At 36.2% G+C, this 16,537-nt stretch overlaps 2 protein-coding genes across 5 annotated transcripts in view; one reads left to right on the top strand and one right to left on the bottom strand.

Annotated features, from left to right (window-relative positions):
• The window catches only part of LOC150102533 (uncharacterized), a 194,652-nt gene extending 193,123 nt beyond the window's left edge, over nucleotides 1-1,529 (bottom strand). Inside the window, exon 1 of the mRNA XM_090399107.1 lies at nucleotides 1,514-1,529. Within this exon, the coding sequence (XP_090255233.1) occupies nucleotides 1,514-1,529 (16 nt within the window). The remainder of the gene's footprint in view (nucleotides 1-1,513) is intronic.
• A 407-nt stretch (nucleotides 1,530-1,936) lies between these two features.
• The window catches only part of Ehbp1 (Eps15 homology domain containing protein-binding protein 1), a 462,410-nt gene continuing 447,809 nt past the window's right edge, over nucleotides 1,937-16,537 (top strand). For 3 of the 4 annotated variants that reach the window (XM_090398822.1, XM_090398820.1, XM_090398823.1), the window contains exon 1: nucleotides 1,937-2,061. The gene's annotated coding sequence lies outside the window, so the exon portion shown is untranslated. The remainder of the gene's footprint in view (nucleotides 2,062-16,537) is intronic. The other variant, XM_090398821.1, reaches the window with a different exon arrangement.

Genomic DNA, 16,537 nt, shown 5'->3' with positions numbered 1-16,537 from the left:
TACTAACATTTCTGATAACTAAAAAGGTATTCCTTTGCAGCAAGTGAGTGTACCATGCTGGGAAAGAATCTCACTTTTTCTGTGCACTCCTGTCTTCTTAAATGGAGAAATGCTTCTCAGCAATCCAGAATATAATCATTTGCAGTTATCATGGCTGAACTGGCAGAAAAACTGCATTAGTTTTTATTTTAGTTTCAAAAACTGAAAACAGTTTTTACTTTTAGTATCTTTCTTAACTTTGCCTCAAACCTTCCTATATCCCTTTACATTACTTTGAATCATTACTGTTCAAACAGTAATGATTCAAAGACAGAACTCTGAAGGACTCAATTACCATCTTTTACGAAACAGTCCCCTCCATGCATAACTCACTGTTATCTATGTGAGAAGTAATCTTTTATCCAAACAGTACCCTATTATTAATTATAATTTAAAACATTTAAATAACACTTGCTATAAATAATCAAGTCTCTTTTCTCACTACATGTATCCTTCTTTATTTAACCAAAACAAAATACCACAGTATATGTCACACACAGCTTGGCTGTGTGTGACACATACTGTAGTATTTTGTCTCCATTTTGCTCCCAAACAGCAGTGTGTTTGAATTTTCAATATTTGGAACTGACTTCAAAATCACTATTTTTGCTTCTAGAGTAGGATTTCTAGATTAATAATCCTTTGACCACCCATTATACTGTATTTTGCTACAGACTTCTAACCTGTATAATGCCATAAAAACTCCCATATTTGTTATGTTATAAAATGTAAGAAAATTGCAAAAATAAGACCTTCCAGGCAAAAAAAAAAAAAAAAATCAATACCTATGGAGACTCATGTTCTCAAGTACTGGATCCTAGTTCTAACCAACTTTTATGGAGTAGAGGTTACAACACTCCAAATAAAAAGCAAGCTAGTCTCTCTCTCTCTGACAGAAAAATAAAATAAAAAATAATAATACATATATGCTTCCAAGTTCAAGTATCTTTGCCTTAATAACATTACTATAAACTGCTACCTTTCATAAAATTTTATAGAAAAGAAATAAAAATTTTAACTCAAACTTCTATATGCAGGTATACTTCTCCAAGTGCTATCACGAATGTGAAGGGGGGGGGGGGATTTGCAATACTCGAAGTATTGGTGAAATTTATATATTTAAAGAAAGCATATAATCAAATTATACATTTATTTAACTGTATTTTTCAAAAAATACATTCAACATATTCCAATTACAAAACGTGTTAACCAAAGTTGATAAATCTCCTTAACATATAGATCATAAAATGCTACGCGCCACACAGGTGTCAAAACATTGGATTTAAAAATTCTGTTCTAAGCAGTCGACAGTATCATATTCCATTCTTCTCTGGCCTTTGAGTTAAATGTCAGGGTTACTCTAGAATTCATATATTGGTAACCAAAACATGCTGTCTGTTTATTCTGCTATAATATCTGAAAAGGATAAGGAACATGCCACAACGCTATTTAAAACATTACACTTAGCTCTTACCAGTAGAAGACGCCATCGTTTTCACTTTCTCGTCTGCTACTACACAATCGTTTATACTCGTTCCCAGTACGACATACTGCTGACGTAACGCTTGTAAATTATTAAAATTTATATTTCTGTGATGGATAGTAAGAACCACAGAAAATGTAACTTCTGATTTTAAAATATTCATGATTTATTGTATTATTCTGGTAATGAAATAAATATGTAACTAAAATATATTAAAAGCATACGTACTCTCGATATCGCAATATGAATCGATGCTTTATTAAGTAAAATTTTGTGAAATGTTACGATATATCATAAAATACTGTCAACTAGCGTTATTGTATTTTATTGTTTATTTTCATTTTTATCCTTCTTGACTTGTAATTTAAATTAAACTTTTAGTAACTTATGGCATAGGATGTGTATGCGCAGTAAGGAATGTATGTGTTTATTCAGCATGACTCTCAGAACAAATTTGGGTTTTTAAAACATCACTACGCCCAGTAGTTAGCTAGTTAATTTGTACTCTGTTCAATAAGAGGACAAGAATGAACTAAGAGGTATGTGAAAATAATCATCTGTTGCCCATTTCATCGGCTTCAGAAAGGGATATCCACGGCGAAATTGTTTCCTGGATGCTTGACTAGGCTCTGTCATATTCAGTATCTTTAAATTTTTGTTTTCTTCTTCCATCATTATTTCATTCCCCTCCTCCCCCTTATTTTTTTGTAGCCGTGTATTATCACTTTTATTTCATTGTTCATGCTGAAAAAGTTCCTATAAAATTTCTTTTGATTTTCGAAAAAGTTTAGTTATATCGCGCCATCAGATCATGCCTTGTGGACTCTAGTGTAAGCAAACGCAGACCGATTTTTTTTTTTTTTATTCATTTATTTTTTTCATAGGCATCAGTGCCGTGTTAATGATTCAGGCATTTTACTTTCACTCTTGTGTTGCGTGGATATATGTATAAACTTCCTACTCATTATGGACGAATAGTAGGAAGTGGATTGATTCAGTACTGTAGAGTAATAAGCAGACTATGCCCTTACCTTCAGCTCATAAAAATAGAAGCTTGTTTTTATATTTTAAGTGCATGATATTTTCTGATGTCTATTAATATATGTCAGACAGGATAAAATCATTTTTGAGACAGTCCCAGAGTTTTTAATTGATTTTATTCATGCTAGTGAGCCTTCTGTCTAGCTGCTTTAACTAATGCAGACTGGTAAGGTAGATTTTTAATTCCCCCAAAGTGAAGTACAATAATTCTTGATGGACCTATTTCATTACTTCTCAGTTTATATATATATATATATATATATATATATATACACACACACACACACACACACACACACACACACACACACATATAGCAGGTCCATCAGGAATTATCGAACTTAGCTATTCACTTATATGTATGCTGTATATGGATTAATAAAATACTTCATTGACACTGTGGACCTGTTTATAAAGCTTATTCCAGTACTAATTCAGAAAATAAGTTATTAGGAAAATTATTATTATGTGACACATCCAGGGAGTCCAAAGACTCATCGAGGGAGAGTGTGCCAACAGCATTGAACGATTGATCCCCTTCCAATTACTAACCACGCTCAAACTTGCTTAACTTTTTGCAAGCCATTAGTAGCAGAGGCTCTTCCAATTGACCAACCTTTGCTGTTACTCAAATCAATGGAGTCCATAGTTCTCGCATCTATGGCAGAATTTGGTTTAGCCATTGCATGTTGAACTCTTGTTTAAAGCATGCTGGCAGTGTATAATAGACAATATACTGATAAGTGTTTTTTGTACATTATTATTATATATACTGCCTCTCTGAAGTCAGGCTCATAATGATATTAAACACACATTTTTACCTAGTCCAAAGACTCATTGTGGGAGACCCATTAAACATTTCACCAAGCGCTAACATCATTCACACAATGGTCATTCTTCTCTTTGAACTCATCCACTAACAAAGCACTTGGAACTGAGTGGCAAAAAATTCTACTCATTCACCAATCTGTAAGCAAAAAATTATGTAAGTGTAAGGTAGTCCTCACACTCAATTTCCCGCGATGATCCTTGTTCTCCATATTGCACACCCACACTTAATAGAATCAGGGCTGGCAGTGTGCCAAAAATAGTCAGTTCATGCTGAAGGGGAGAAAGAAATAAAGGATGTAAGAATTGGCCACCAGCACACGAAATCACGTGCTTTATACTTAAATTTTCCAACTGTTGTACAAGCAAAATAGTTACCACTTTAAGAACTAGAATTTTCATAAAAGAAAAGTTAATTTTCTGATGTATAATAATAAACACTCATCCCATGAAATGCATTGATTACCCCAATATTGGAATGGATTCTCCTGTCATGTGTTGAAGAGTCTCGCATCTGTGGTCGTACAGTACCTGCAATCTCCAGAAAAATTTTCTTTATATATGTTCTATGAAAATTTTTTTAGTGACTTATTCTTCCATCTTATCTTCCCCTTTCTGTTTGTCTGTCCAATTTTGTAATTCCAAAAAGTTTTGGTGTGTAAGGAGCATTCCATAGACATGGTCACCTGCATCTGGATCCTCTCTCTCTCCTTCTCATAGAAGAAGAGAGAGAGAGAGAGGATCCAGATGCAGGTGACCTGAGCAGCTATGTCTGTATATAATAATCTGGATGGGGCCATATTATGGCTTTAACGAGTAGTATAATTACATCCTTATCTCTGCTTGTCAGTGTTGTTCTTCAATGATGAGATAATCATGAGCTATTTTACTAGGGATCTAAGCTACACTCGGATCCCTAGTGTCATTAATTTCCTGCAGTGCGGTTCCATCAGTATAATGTCTCTGCAATATAGTGTACACCTCTCATTTCTCAAGCCACTATTCCCATGAGGCCATTCCTGCTATATTTCACCCTTACAGTTCTAGTTTCCCTGACGTGATAAACTAGCTTGTCCAGAAAACATTAATCTCTCTAAATGCCTGCCTCCTTTGCAATCAAGAAATTGATTACATTCAAATGTAATCAATCTCTTGCATACATCTCTCTTCTATTTCCTAATTAAAATTCATTGTTTTGTTGTGTCTTCTATTTCTATACTACTTATGAATTAGCGATCATTGCAGATGCTCAGTAATAGGTCGTATGCGATGCATAGTGTGTATTCTCAAATCGTCTACTCAACTCAGCCCCCCTTCCAAAGATTAAATCCTGAGTGTGCCGCTGATCAAGACTACACATACTGACTAATATATATATATATATGCTAACTTTTACTACCACCTTTCACAAAAACGTGAAAGGTGGTCGTAAAAGGTTTCAAGTCATTAACACCATCAAAAATAGAGCTATAACAATTTACTGTAATGAAAACGAGCTCTTAAATAAGAATTACAAATTATTAGCAATATATTTATAAAGTGACTATAGCAAAATACCATCATGACTATAGCAAAAATACCATCAGTAAAATGCTTCATAAAACTTCAGCAAAAAATGCGAATATTATAGATTACAGTAAAACCATACATTAAAGAGTTATTAGATAAAATAGAATTCTACACCCAATCTTAATGCTTCTTTTAAACAACCTGTAAAATTAAAAAAACGTATTCAACTCCTCCAAGGAGTTGAGTTGTTTCATTGCACCTGTAACTTATATTGGTGAAGCTGGTTGCACAATTCCAATCTGAAAAAAAAAAAAAAAAAAACAAACAGCACATTAAATTTAACAATTTTGGTAAAGCAAGCCTCTTGGATCATGCTTTTGACGCCCTGCACCAAATTGATTGGGAAGATAGCTCTTCCTTACATCATAGAAAAACTTGATATGAATACAAATTCAACAAAACTTGTGAAATTTTGATCAACCATCTGAATCAAAACAATAATGATGGCATAAAAATCTCAATTAGGATTGTACACATTCAGCCTCACATATACTGTATCTCACATATGTGTGAAAACACATCCACACTGTATATGTTTTCACACATACAGTGTGGATGGTTGCCATGCTGGGTTCTTTCTCCTCATAATTTTTGTAAATAAGGAACTAACATCCATCCATTAATTTTCTTGCAAAGGTCAGAATAACATTAACATTAAGAATTGTGAAATTTCTTTTGATGGGATTAATGTTGTGCAACATTCATATTGTAGTTTTATAGTAATTAGCAACACCTTTTGTGTAACACCCGTTTATCAATATCAGTATATACACAAGATTTTAGCACTAAAGTAGCTTCTGTAGGCTGGTGCTAGATAGTGCACAGCAAAAAAACCTGTTGGTAAGCACCTCTGTCGTGCTATTAGAAGAACAATGGTACGTTGTGCCTTTCGATTGGAAAAGGCTCAAGTTTGATTCTTGTCGTGAAAGGAATCTTTATATGGGTTTTTTTCAATTGAAGGTGAGTTAGCTGATCTCATGTGATTGTAGCAGAGTTTTTTTCTCTTGGAAATTTGGGTTTTTCATTCAACATAAGACAAATTGGCCTTCAGAACACATGCAATTTACAGACAAAAAAAAGTAGTGGTGGTAGTGGCAGCCAGTAGATGCCGTTGGTGTAGATGATGATGATAGTGGTCATTTTGCTATAGCTGGTGGATTAAGTGGTGGAGATGGAAAGTTGTAGAGTAGATGTCCTCCCTCAATGTTTTTAAGACTCCTTGGAGGTTTCACGAAATAATAATAATGCGTAAGGTTTACCCTATCAGCTGGTGAGTAATCCTGCTACTACTTACTCTGCCAAGTTATGCATTTTGGGAGTCAGTATAGCAGCTATGGGGTGCACAATTGCTGCAATGCTTGGATTGGAGTCTGGGCAACTCCATCTGGTGGAGTTGTCTACAAGTCCTTCACCCCATGTGCACATCTTGACTATATGAATTTTCCCAATATTTGACTACCATCAAAGTTAGCATAAAAACTCATATAATTGCAGTTAAAAAAAAAAAAAAAATCTCCCACAGATGCAAATAAAAAAAATATCAAAAACATAACAAAAATTGCAGGGAAAAAAAAAAAAAAATATATATATATATATATATATATATATATATATACACACACATACATACACTACACCCATATATTGTTGGAGATATGAAGTGCTTTTGCCAAGTTTCATTTCTGGAGTAGGTCTCCAGTTTTCTCTCTCTTCCTTTCTTTCAAACTATGTGTTTAATCCAGAATCTTCTTTATATGATTTGCTTTGGCTCAAGATTTCCCTTTTTTGTGTACAGTCATCAGAATTAGGAGAAGCCTAATTCTGATTGTGCTGATCTTTGTAATTATTTATCTCTGAAAACTAATCGCATACAGTCTAATTACTCAAACAGTGCAATAATCTTCCTTGGAGATTTCAATGTCCATTATTCTGACTTCTCTACTTTGAGACCAACCTGGAAGAAGTTGAATTGTATGCTAGCATTAATGATGCAATGCTAACTGTTCACCTACCTATCAAAACTAGATCATTCTAGTCATTCTCCTAACACCCTGAACCTTTTTTTAACCACCAAATGCACCTAGATATCATTCCATTTTGTAGTAAAAGCAAAAGCTTTTACTACAAATGGAATGATATCTAGGTCAAACCAGAAGACTTCAATTGCCATTCCAGCAGAAGAAGGTAAGTTTAGAGCATTTGGACTTTACAAAATTTGCTTTGGATCTGTCGATTTTTATTATTATTATTTTTTTTTTTTTGCTGCTGGTACGGCTGTAATGTAAGCTGTGTCAAGGGCTAGACTTAAACTTGAGCCACTTAACGTATGCTCTATTTTTACTTTGGATGGCTCAGCAGATTTGTTAGAAAACCAAGACCCTGAGAAGGGTAAAGGGTTCTGAGTGCACTGGGTTTCAGTTATTGGAATGGAAGCAATAATCACACCATGAAAGAGAAGCAAAAAAAAAAAAAAATCACAAAAGTCATCCTAATTGGTACCAATGTAGTGTGAATGGGATGCAATGCTGATACAGGCTGGGAGAAGAATGACTTGTAGAAAAGAAACATGCACAAGATTATGGTCAAAGCTGCCAAGAGAAGAGCTAACATCAGCATTGCATCCCATTCACACTACATTGGTACCAATTAGGATGACTTTTGTGATTTTTTTTTTTTTTTGCTTCTCTTTCATGGTGTGATTATTGCTTCCATTCCAATAACTGAAACCCAGTGCACTCAGAACCCTTTACCCTTCTCAGGGTCTTGGTTTTCTAACAAATCTGCTGAGCCATCCAAAGTAAAAATAGAGCATACATTGAGTGGCTCAAGTTTAAGTCTAGCCCTTGACACAGCTTACATTACAGCCATACCAGCAGCAAAAAAAAAAAAATAATAATAAAAATCGACAGATCCAAAGCAAATTTTGTAAAGTCCAAATGCTCTAAGCTTGCCTTCTTCTGCTGGAATGGCAGTTGAAGTCTTCTGATTTGACCTAGATATCATTCCATTTGTAGTAAAAGCTTTTGCTCCAGAATTAACACCCATACTCCTCTATCATTTATCTAACAGCATGAAGCAAGCTTTTATCTAATCTTTTATTTAAAAAGGAAGATAAAAGTCAGCCATCAAACAATCATCTGGTTGTCTTAAAAAAGGAGGTAGATAAGGATAAAGGAAAAAATGCTCTGTGTGTTTCAAGTTTCCGCACAGTTAAACAACCCTATTTTAGTCTTGTGAATCTTTTGAAAGCTGGATTATGTAGATTAAAAAAAGTGTTAAAAACCTCTACAGTGCACTTACTACATTGACATACCAAAAATAATAAATACAATTTACTATAGTATATGTACTACCAGTTTACCAGTCTTTAACAGATTACTTCATCCTTCTCCACAAAAGAAACAGTTTAGCAAAGGGAAAACACACATACGCTATTATGTAATGAAAATAGTACCTGTGTGAAGCAAATAGTTGAATGACTCAACTAAAGAAACAGGTGATGAAATTCAGGACACTGACAGTGAAAATTAACATTACTATAGATTATTATTATGTAACACCTCCAGGAAGTCCAAAGACTCGTCGAGAGAGGGCACCTACTCTACAACTCTCCATCTCTATCACTCCAACAACCACAACTATCTACATCAGCGCCATCTACTGCTGACCACCACCACCAGTATTTTCACTAACATCCATGCCCACGGCAGGATTTGAACCGCAGCCTTTTGGCTGGAAAGCGGATATGCTAACCTCTCGGCCAACTAGGCCGGCATTCAGATAATTGAATGTTGTGTTTATTTCTTAGAATATGTAAAGAAGTTCAGAAAATATTTAACTAATCTTGTTTTTTATTTTCTTTGTATTTTCTCAAAAATCAAAGCGATATGCCTTGCACTTGATTGTTTCTATAGTGATTTAATTTGTTCAGGTTGGTATATATGGAACTTTTACTTTGAATGTGACCCAACTTGTAATTTTAAGTACTAAAGTTACCTCTTCAGTATACCTTTTTATATTATCAGCTTTTGAAATAAAAGTTATAAAAATACAGTTTCTTTATTTGTTTAATCTTTAAATAATTTTTCTTGATGTTATTTTCAATTGTGGAGCTAGGTTGGTATCACCACTTTGCACATACTGGACAGACTGTGTGATAGTGAGCTTGCAGTTAAGTCATTGTTTTAATATTTATTTATTTATGCTTATGGCTACATGAAAACTGATAAGTGAAAAGTACAATCACAATTTCCAGAAAACAAATGATGAAAATCTTAACATATAAAAGTTCATTATATAAAAGGCACAACCTGTTTTCTAAGTCTTTCCTTTTTTTTTTTTTAATTATAAAGCAAAAGTAACTTGTCATAATTAAGCCAGGGACAATTATTGTCCTGCTGCACCAAGTATGACAAGGCTGCATGTTCTCATAACACTTCACAACATAAAAGTAGCTGTATCCGAGGTTTAAGTAGAGAGCAGTTGTGTCTTGTGTGAGAAAACTTGATCCATTAGAGGAGGCCCATTTCACACTGTATCATCATCTTCTAACATGAGGAGGAGTTTTGCTGATACTATGACGAGGGCTATGAGAGTAACTACGAGAATAACGTTTTCGTGGTGAGACGGGACCGTGATCTTCTGTTTCCTCCATAACCACTGCCACCATCATACCAACTACAGGTCAAGGTCCAGGCTGGAACGCCAATTCAAGGCTTCATTCATCACCTTGTGGATGTCCTGTAGGCCATGACCATGAAATTGGTGCCTTGGGCAGTCGTACACAATATGAGTAATCGTCTGAGCCATGGGAGAACAATCACAATAAGGGTGATCTGACGGCCCCCATTTATGTAGAAGATTGCCACATCTGCCCTGACTAGTTCTGATCCTGTTTATGGATGACCAAATCTTCTTAGAAAGATCAAAACCAGGCTGCAGAGCACAGGGATCTTCTACCAGGAAGCTGTTTGTTGGGAGATTGTTGGACCAGTATTCTCTCCATAAAGTCAGAAAAACTAAAGAAATTAGGGCAGATGCAGGTGAATGTCTTGTGAAGGCACCCACAAAGCAAATGAGTGTGAAAAATATTGAATAGTGTAATTAGTTCATGAAGTAAAGGTGGTTAGGGGCCTACAGAGATGCTGCAGTTTTTGTATACACTAATGTTAAAAGTATCAGGAACAAGAGGGAGGAGTTTTTGCATTGGTTAGTGCAATCTCAATAGCCTTTTATGAAGAAGTTACAAGAGCATTAGATGAAGGAAAGGCATATACTGCCATTTTCTTAGACTTAGCAAAGGCATTTGACAGGGTGCCACATGATAAGCTGATATTTAAGTTGCAGCACATGAATCTGGATGTCAGATTGGTCAACTGGATTCAGGATGGCTGTCCGATAGGTATCAGAGAGTTGTGTATGGTGGGGCAGTTTCAAGGAGCCAGAGAGTTACAAGTGGGGTCCCACAGGACTCAGTACTGGGACCTATATTGTTTAACCTGTATATCAATGACATTGTAAGGGGATATTCAGTTGTTTGCGGATGATGTGAAGCTTGGAAGGATTATTAGCAATAGTGCAGATGCGGCAGCCCTGCAAGAGGATTTGAATGAGCTAGATAGATGGTCAAATGAATGGGGGTGTCGGTTTAATGCAGCAAAATGTAAGGTCTTGAGGTTTGGGACACTGCATACTCTATGGGAGGAGTTATGCTGGAGGAAGTAGGAGAGGCGAGATCCGGAGTTGATTAATAGAAACCTGAAATTTAGGGGACACATCGCAAAGGTGGTGAAGGTAACACAGAGGATTGCTGCAATAATGAGAAGGTCGCTGACCTGCAGAGATAAAACAGTTATCATTCTGTTTTATAAGACCCTGATCAGACCACACTTGGACTATTGTTCTCAGATTTGATCCCCAGGATTTGAAGGGGATAAATTAACTGTGGAAAGGGTACAAAGATGGTTTCAGGACTGTACAATGATAGTTATGAGGATTGGCTGAGGGAATGTGGACTGCAGAGTTTGGTGGATGGAAGAAGGAGAGGTGATATGATTGAGACTTTTAAACTGTTGAGAGGTGGTTACAGGGTTGATACTGGAGAGTTCTTTCGCTTGGTTGAACAGTGGGAAGGAGTGATAACAAGAGGCCATCCCTGAAAGTTGCAAAAGGAAACTGTGAGCAAGAGGAGGAGTGGTTTCTTTGTATGGAGGGTGGTTGAACCATGGAATGTTGCCTGATGGGGTGGTGAGAGCGAGAACAGTCAATGAGTTTAAGGAGTGGTATGATAGACTTTGTGTTTCTTGGGGGGGGCCTCCCATCAATGAGTCTTGATAGACTTTGTGTTTCTTAGGAAGGACCTCCGATAAGTCTTTTGACTCCATGGAGGCCTGAATAATAATAATAATCTCACCAAACATTATGGGCATTAATGAGACAGCAGATGGTGTAGTTACAGGGAAAAAATGTGATGGATTTATTATTTTCAGGGAGGATAGAGTAGACAGAACAGGGAGAGTAGGATACTGCTGATGATAGCAGATGATTTGCAGCCAACAAAGAGTAGGAGTTTGTCATGCTGATAGCAGTTCTTTTGAGTCAATCTGGTGAGGTTAATACCAATAGAACAAAATGTAAAATTAGTTGCTTCTATAGACCAGGTGGTACCAGGGATGATTTGAATCAACGGATTAGTACATTGAGTTCAAGTTGAATAATTATTATTGGGAACTTCAACTTTGGAGAAATACAGTGATCAAAATTAAAGTATCTCTGTTTTAAGACCTTGTAGAGTGCCACCTAGTGATCCGGATGCTGCAAAACTTTGCAGGAATGCATTTGTGCCATGCAAAAAGTGATATGAGAAAAAAAAAAAAATTAGTTCCAAAATTCACTATCAGGGACACTGTATGGTGTAATGAATGTGAATGTATATGTAATTTTTCTGTGTGCGTAAGGAGAAGAAAAGTGACACAAGGATAAATAATACATTTTTATTCATTATGTATTCACAGACTACTATTCAGTCTCCTGACTTTCCCAGTATGCCACTGCATCCTTTGCACCGTGTGTTTAACGGCAGAACACAGCTGGTCAGGACTGATGTTGTGTTACGCTTTCAATGCTGGCAAGTTATCAGGATGATCCCAATAAACCCTGTCTTTGAGAAATCCCCAAGAGCCAGGGGTCACAGGGGGTCAGATCAGGTGAACAAGACAGCCATGCAGTGGGAAATGCGCTGCTAATCACTATATTCTGTGAAATGTTTTCGAAGAAATCATTTGTATGGATCATCTGATATGTTCAGGGGGGAGGGCATCCTGTGTGAAAATGATTGATTCCATGCACAGGCCCTGCTGGAGTACAACAAAATTGTTTATCATATCACATTCCCTCTCAGCAGTAACTGAGCAGGTCGCAGGGCTCAGCTGGCAAATGTCCTCAAAGAAAAATGGTCCAATAATAAATGAAGCTGTCAACCTGCACCAGACTTTAACTTTGGGTGAATGCAAAAGAATATGTTGGATTGCATGTGGGTTTTTCATAGCCCATACCTGGCAATTGTGGGTATTCACAGCGCCATTCAAGTGAGCCTCATCTCCACAAAATCATCCATGGCCACACATTATCCAACTTCGCTCAAGCAACGAACATTATAGTGAATGTCAGTTGACTTTCAAACTCCTCTGGGTGCAACTCCTGTGTCATGGTTATCTTGAATGAGCAGAATGGATGTGCCTTACAGTTGTGTAAGGCATATCTGCATGTCTTGATACGGCACGTGCACTGCAGGAACTAAGACTGTTATTCATGGCCTGCTCTACAGTGGTAGTAGCAACTTCATTTACTTGTTGTGAACTGATTCCTTTGCTACCTCTGTCAGGTATAACTCCCAACAATGTGTTTTTTTCAAAATGACTATCATTAATCTTGGAGCACGTGGAGACCTCGTTGACATTTGTTCAGACAACAAAGTGCACAGAATGCAGCAACAGCATTGCAGTTGTTTAATTAGTACAGCTTCATGAGCAAAGCATGTTGTGGCAAGGTTAGTGCCATCACTGCGGACAGCATCGACAACCAGAATAAAGGGGAAAAATCCCTTGTTCATCTTTTAAAACCCTCCTGTGCCTGCCAAGTTGCATGATATGCAAATTCCATGTATTTAGTGTTTTGCAGTGTCCCCAATGAATTTTGGAACTACTTTTTTTTTCTCCCTCAGATATTGCTTCTGCATGATGCACAATATATTCCTTCAAAGTTTCACAGCATTTGGACCACTGGATGGTGCTCCATAAGGCCTTAAATAGAGGTGCTTTAATTTTGATCCCTCTGTAGATTGGAAGGAGGAAATATCACATGACAGGAAGGAAATGGAATTTATACACTCTGAGAGATAATTACTTTGAAAGGGAATGTGACAGAAAGGACTCAGAGTACGAAAGTGTTGGATCTGGTTATAGGATCAGAAGACCTGTGTCCATAACTTATGGGGCTACATTGCCTGTGAATGGGGGAAAGTGATCATGTGGTCTCAATTTGGGAGGTAGAAAAATGTGGAAATTCCAGGTAAGAAGAGGTTATGTGGAACTACAAGGTAAGTGATTATGATAAACTTTGGAAGCAACTTGAAGCAGAACCATTGTAAAAGATCTGCAGTGGAATGATGTTTGCAGTGCATGGGGGTTAGTCAAACAATATCATGCTGTATACCCAACATAAAGGCTAAATCGGGTAGCAGTTAGATGGAAGAGCTGCAAACAAAGAAAATGTTGTGGAGGGTATATAAGGATAAAGGTAACCAGCTAACTCTTGAGCAGTACCAGGATCAGGCAAGACATGTGACCACATGGTAAGGAAAGCAAAATCAGATTATCAGAAGAAATTAGTGGAACAGGCGAAAGGAAATTCCAAAGGTTTTTTCGTTATGTAGTTAGGAGGAGGAATGACTATGGAAGGATAACTTTAATAAGAATATAATGAAGAGGTAACAGAGACAAATGGAATAGTTGAGCTAGCTACAGAGTGATCATTTTGCATAAGTATATCATTCAGGTGAAGATATTGTTATGACAGAAGTGTCAGGGGCTGATGCAATAACAGATGTTGAAGAATTGGAGGTACTTAGTACATTACAGAATTTGAATGCAAATACAGATGTGAGGTTGTATGAGATATCTGCTTCCATTTTATGAGAATGTGCAGGATAACTAGTGATGCCTTTGACTAGGCTGTTTCATTAGTCTCAGCTCTGGCAACATTCCAAGAGAGTGGAAAGTGGACAAAATAATTCTTTTCATAAAAACAGATCTAACTCTGTATTAACAAATTATAGACCAATTAGTATCTCAGAAGTGGTAGTAAAAGTACTGGAAAAGTTGGGTCAAAAAGAAAATTCAGAAATGGGTGCATATGAATACGACACTCCATGATGTTAGCATGGCTTTCTGAAGGGTTGGTCATGCCATAGTATTCTAAGATATTGGAGGTTATCATTGAGTAACCTTTTTATAATAGAATGACAACTGAATTCAATAAAGAGAATGGTATAAGATGATACTGCTGGATTTTGCAAAGGTGTTTGATAGGTTACATATGAAACTCTTATAAAAACTACAACAAATGGGGATGGATAGGAAACTGTTGATATGAATAAAAGGGTGACTGATGGACATCATCAATTTCCTGACATGTATCCTCAAGGGAGTGTACAGAATAGTATGATAGTACTACATGAAAAACTTACATCATTGCTAACTTCCTATCAGCAGTTTTTCTCCAAATCTATCGGGTACCCATCAAGACTACAACATTATCAGATCTTATATTTTTGTCTTTTAAGGCACTTTTTACTGTATCAATCCACCTATATCTTGGTCATCCTCTGGATCTTTTCCCTGCCAACCGTAGAGAACACTTGTTTTGCTAATCTTTCTTCTCCCATTCTGTTTAAATGATCATACCACCTGAGATTAGCTCTGCTAACAATGTCAAGTTGTTTCTTAATATCCTCATTTTTAATAATGATATTGCCATTGATGCGATCTGTTCATTCCCTCCAATCTTTCTCAGGGCTCACATCTGTTGTCTCTAGTCTTTGATCAATTTTTTTTATTTCTAACCCAGCTCTCAGATCCATAAATTAAAATTGGTTTGAAGACTGTTGTATACAACTAATGTAGTGTTGTGACGAATTTCTCTTATTCCATATAAATTTATTCAGTTGACTTTCTGTCATACCGGCTTTGTTGATTCTGTTGATTTATTTCCATATTTAATTTACTATCTTCAGTAAAAATTGTGTCTAAGTAGCTGAAATGTTTTACTTGTTTTATAGGTTCTTCATTCACAATGCAGTTGATATTTTCAATGTTTCTGCCTATTTTCATTGTCTTTGTCTTGTTATTGCTGATTTTTTTACCAAATTTATTACAACAGTTATGCAATTTAGTCAGGGAAGCAGACTTCTACTGAATTTATTTAAATGTATAACATGTGCATAAAGTAAAGAGCTTGAGATTAACATCTCCAATATTGATATCAGGTTTAATACTGCTTTCCTTCATAATATGATCCATATAGATAATGAATAAGAGAGGGAATAATGTACATTGTCGGAAACCATCTTCCCGTACTTCCTTCAGTTCTAACTGTTGACTTGCAACTCAAATAAAGACTAATTATTGCTAATATAATGTCCCATTGACATCATATAACTAGTGTTTTGAACAAATTTTCTCTTGACACCTTGGCATATGCCTTCCGCAGGTCTACAAAACTTAAATACAGATCTTTATTATATTCCCATGATTTCTCAACTCTTTGTCATTAAGTGAAAATCTGATCCTGACAGCCTCTATTTGGCCTGAATCCAGCTTGTTCTTCACCAAGCTTCTCTTCCACCATCCATCTCAACCGTTTCTCAAGTATACTTGCATAAATCTTACCAGGAACACTCATTAGGAAAATACCTCCGTAATTCTCATATTCAGTTTTATTTCCCTTTTTATATATGGGTACTATGAGAGCTCTACTCCAATCATCTGGAATCCATCCCTCTGTCCAGGACATAGAGGGACTCTCTTCAGGAATAGAGTCAGAAGGACTCTATTCCTGAACTATACCTGCAAGACTTTTATACCTCCGTACTTGAGCATTTCTGGTCAAATATCATCTACCCCCACTGCCTTTCCACATTTCAGGTTTTGATGGCTTTTTCTATTTCAAATATGGGTATGTATTCCTTATTGCATACCTGTTGAGTGTTTTTTACCACTGTGCTTTCACTACTTGTTTCATTTAGCAATCTTTCAAAGTAATTATTCCGTATATCAAGGATATCTTTTTCTCCGGTGTTCATATCACTTTTATCTTTAATCTCTAATTCCTTTTTCAGAACTTTCTTCTATTTCTGAACTTTTTCAACAGTGTCCAGAATATTTTGTCACTTTCCTGATACTTATTTCCTATGTTCTTACTAAAGTCTTCCCATGACTTTAGTTTAGCTAGTTTTACACAGTGTTTAGCTTTCTTACAATTATCTCTGTATTCTCTAAGAGCACAAGTTGATTTATTTGC

This window comes from Typopeltis vanoorti, chromosome 10 (assembly GCF_054136105.1).
Source record: "Typopeltis vanoorti isolate ZY-2024b chromosome 10, IOZ_Tvanoo_1.0, whole genome shotgun sequence".
Taxonomy (NCBI): domain Eukaryota; kingdom Metazoa; phylum Arthropoda; class Arachnida; order Uropygi; family Thelyphonidae; genus Typopeltis; species Typopeltis vanoorti.
Note: the sequence above shows the minus strand (reverse complement) of the source record. Positions and strands in the feature narration are given on the sequence as shown.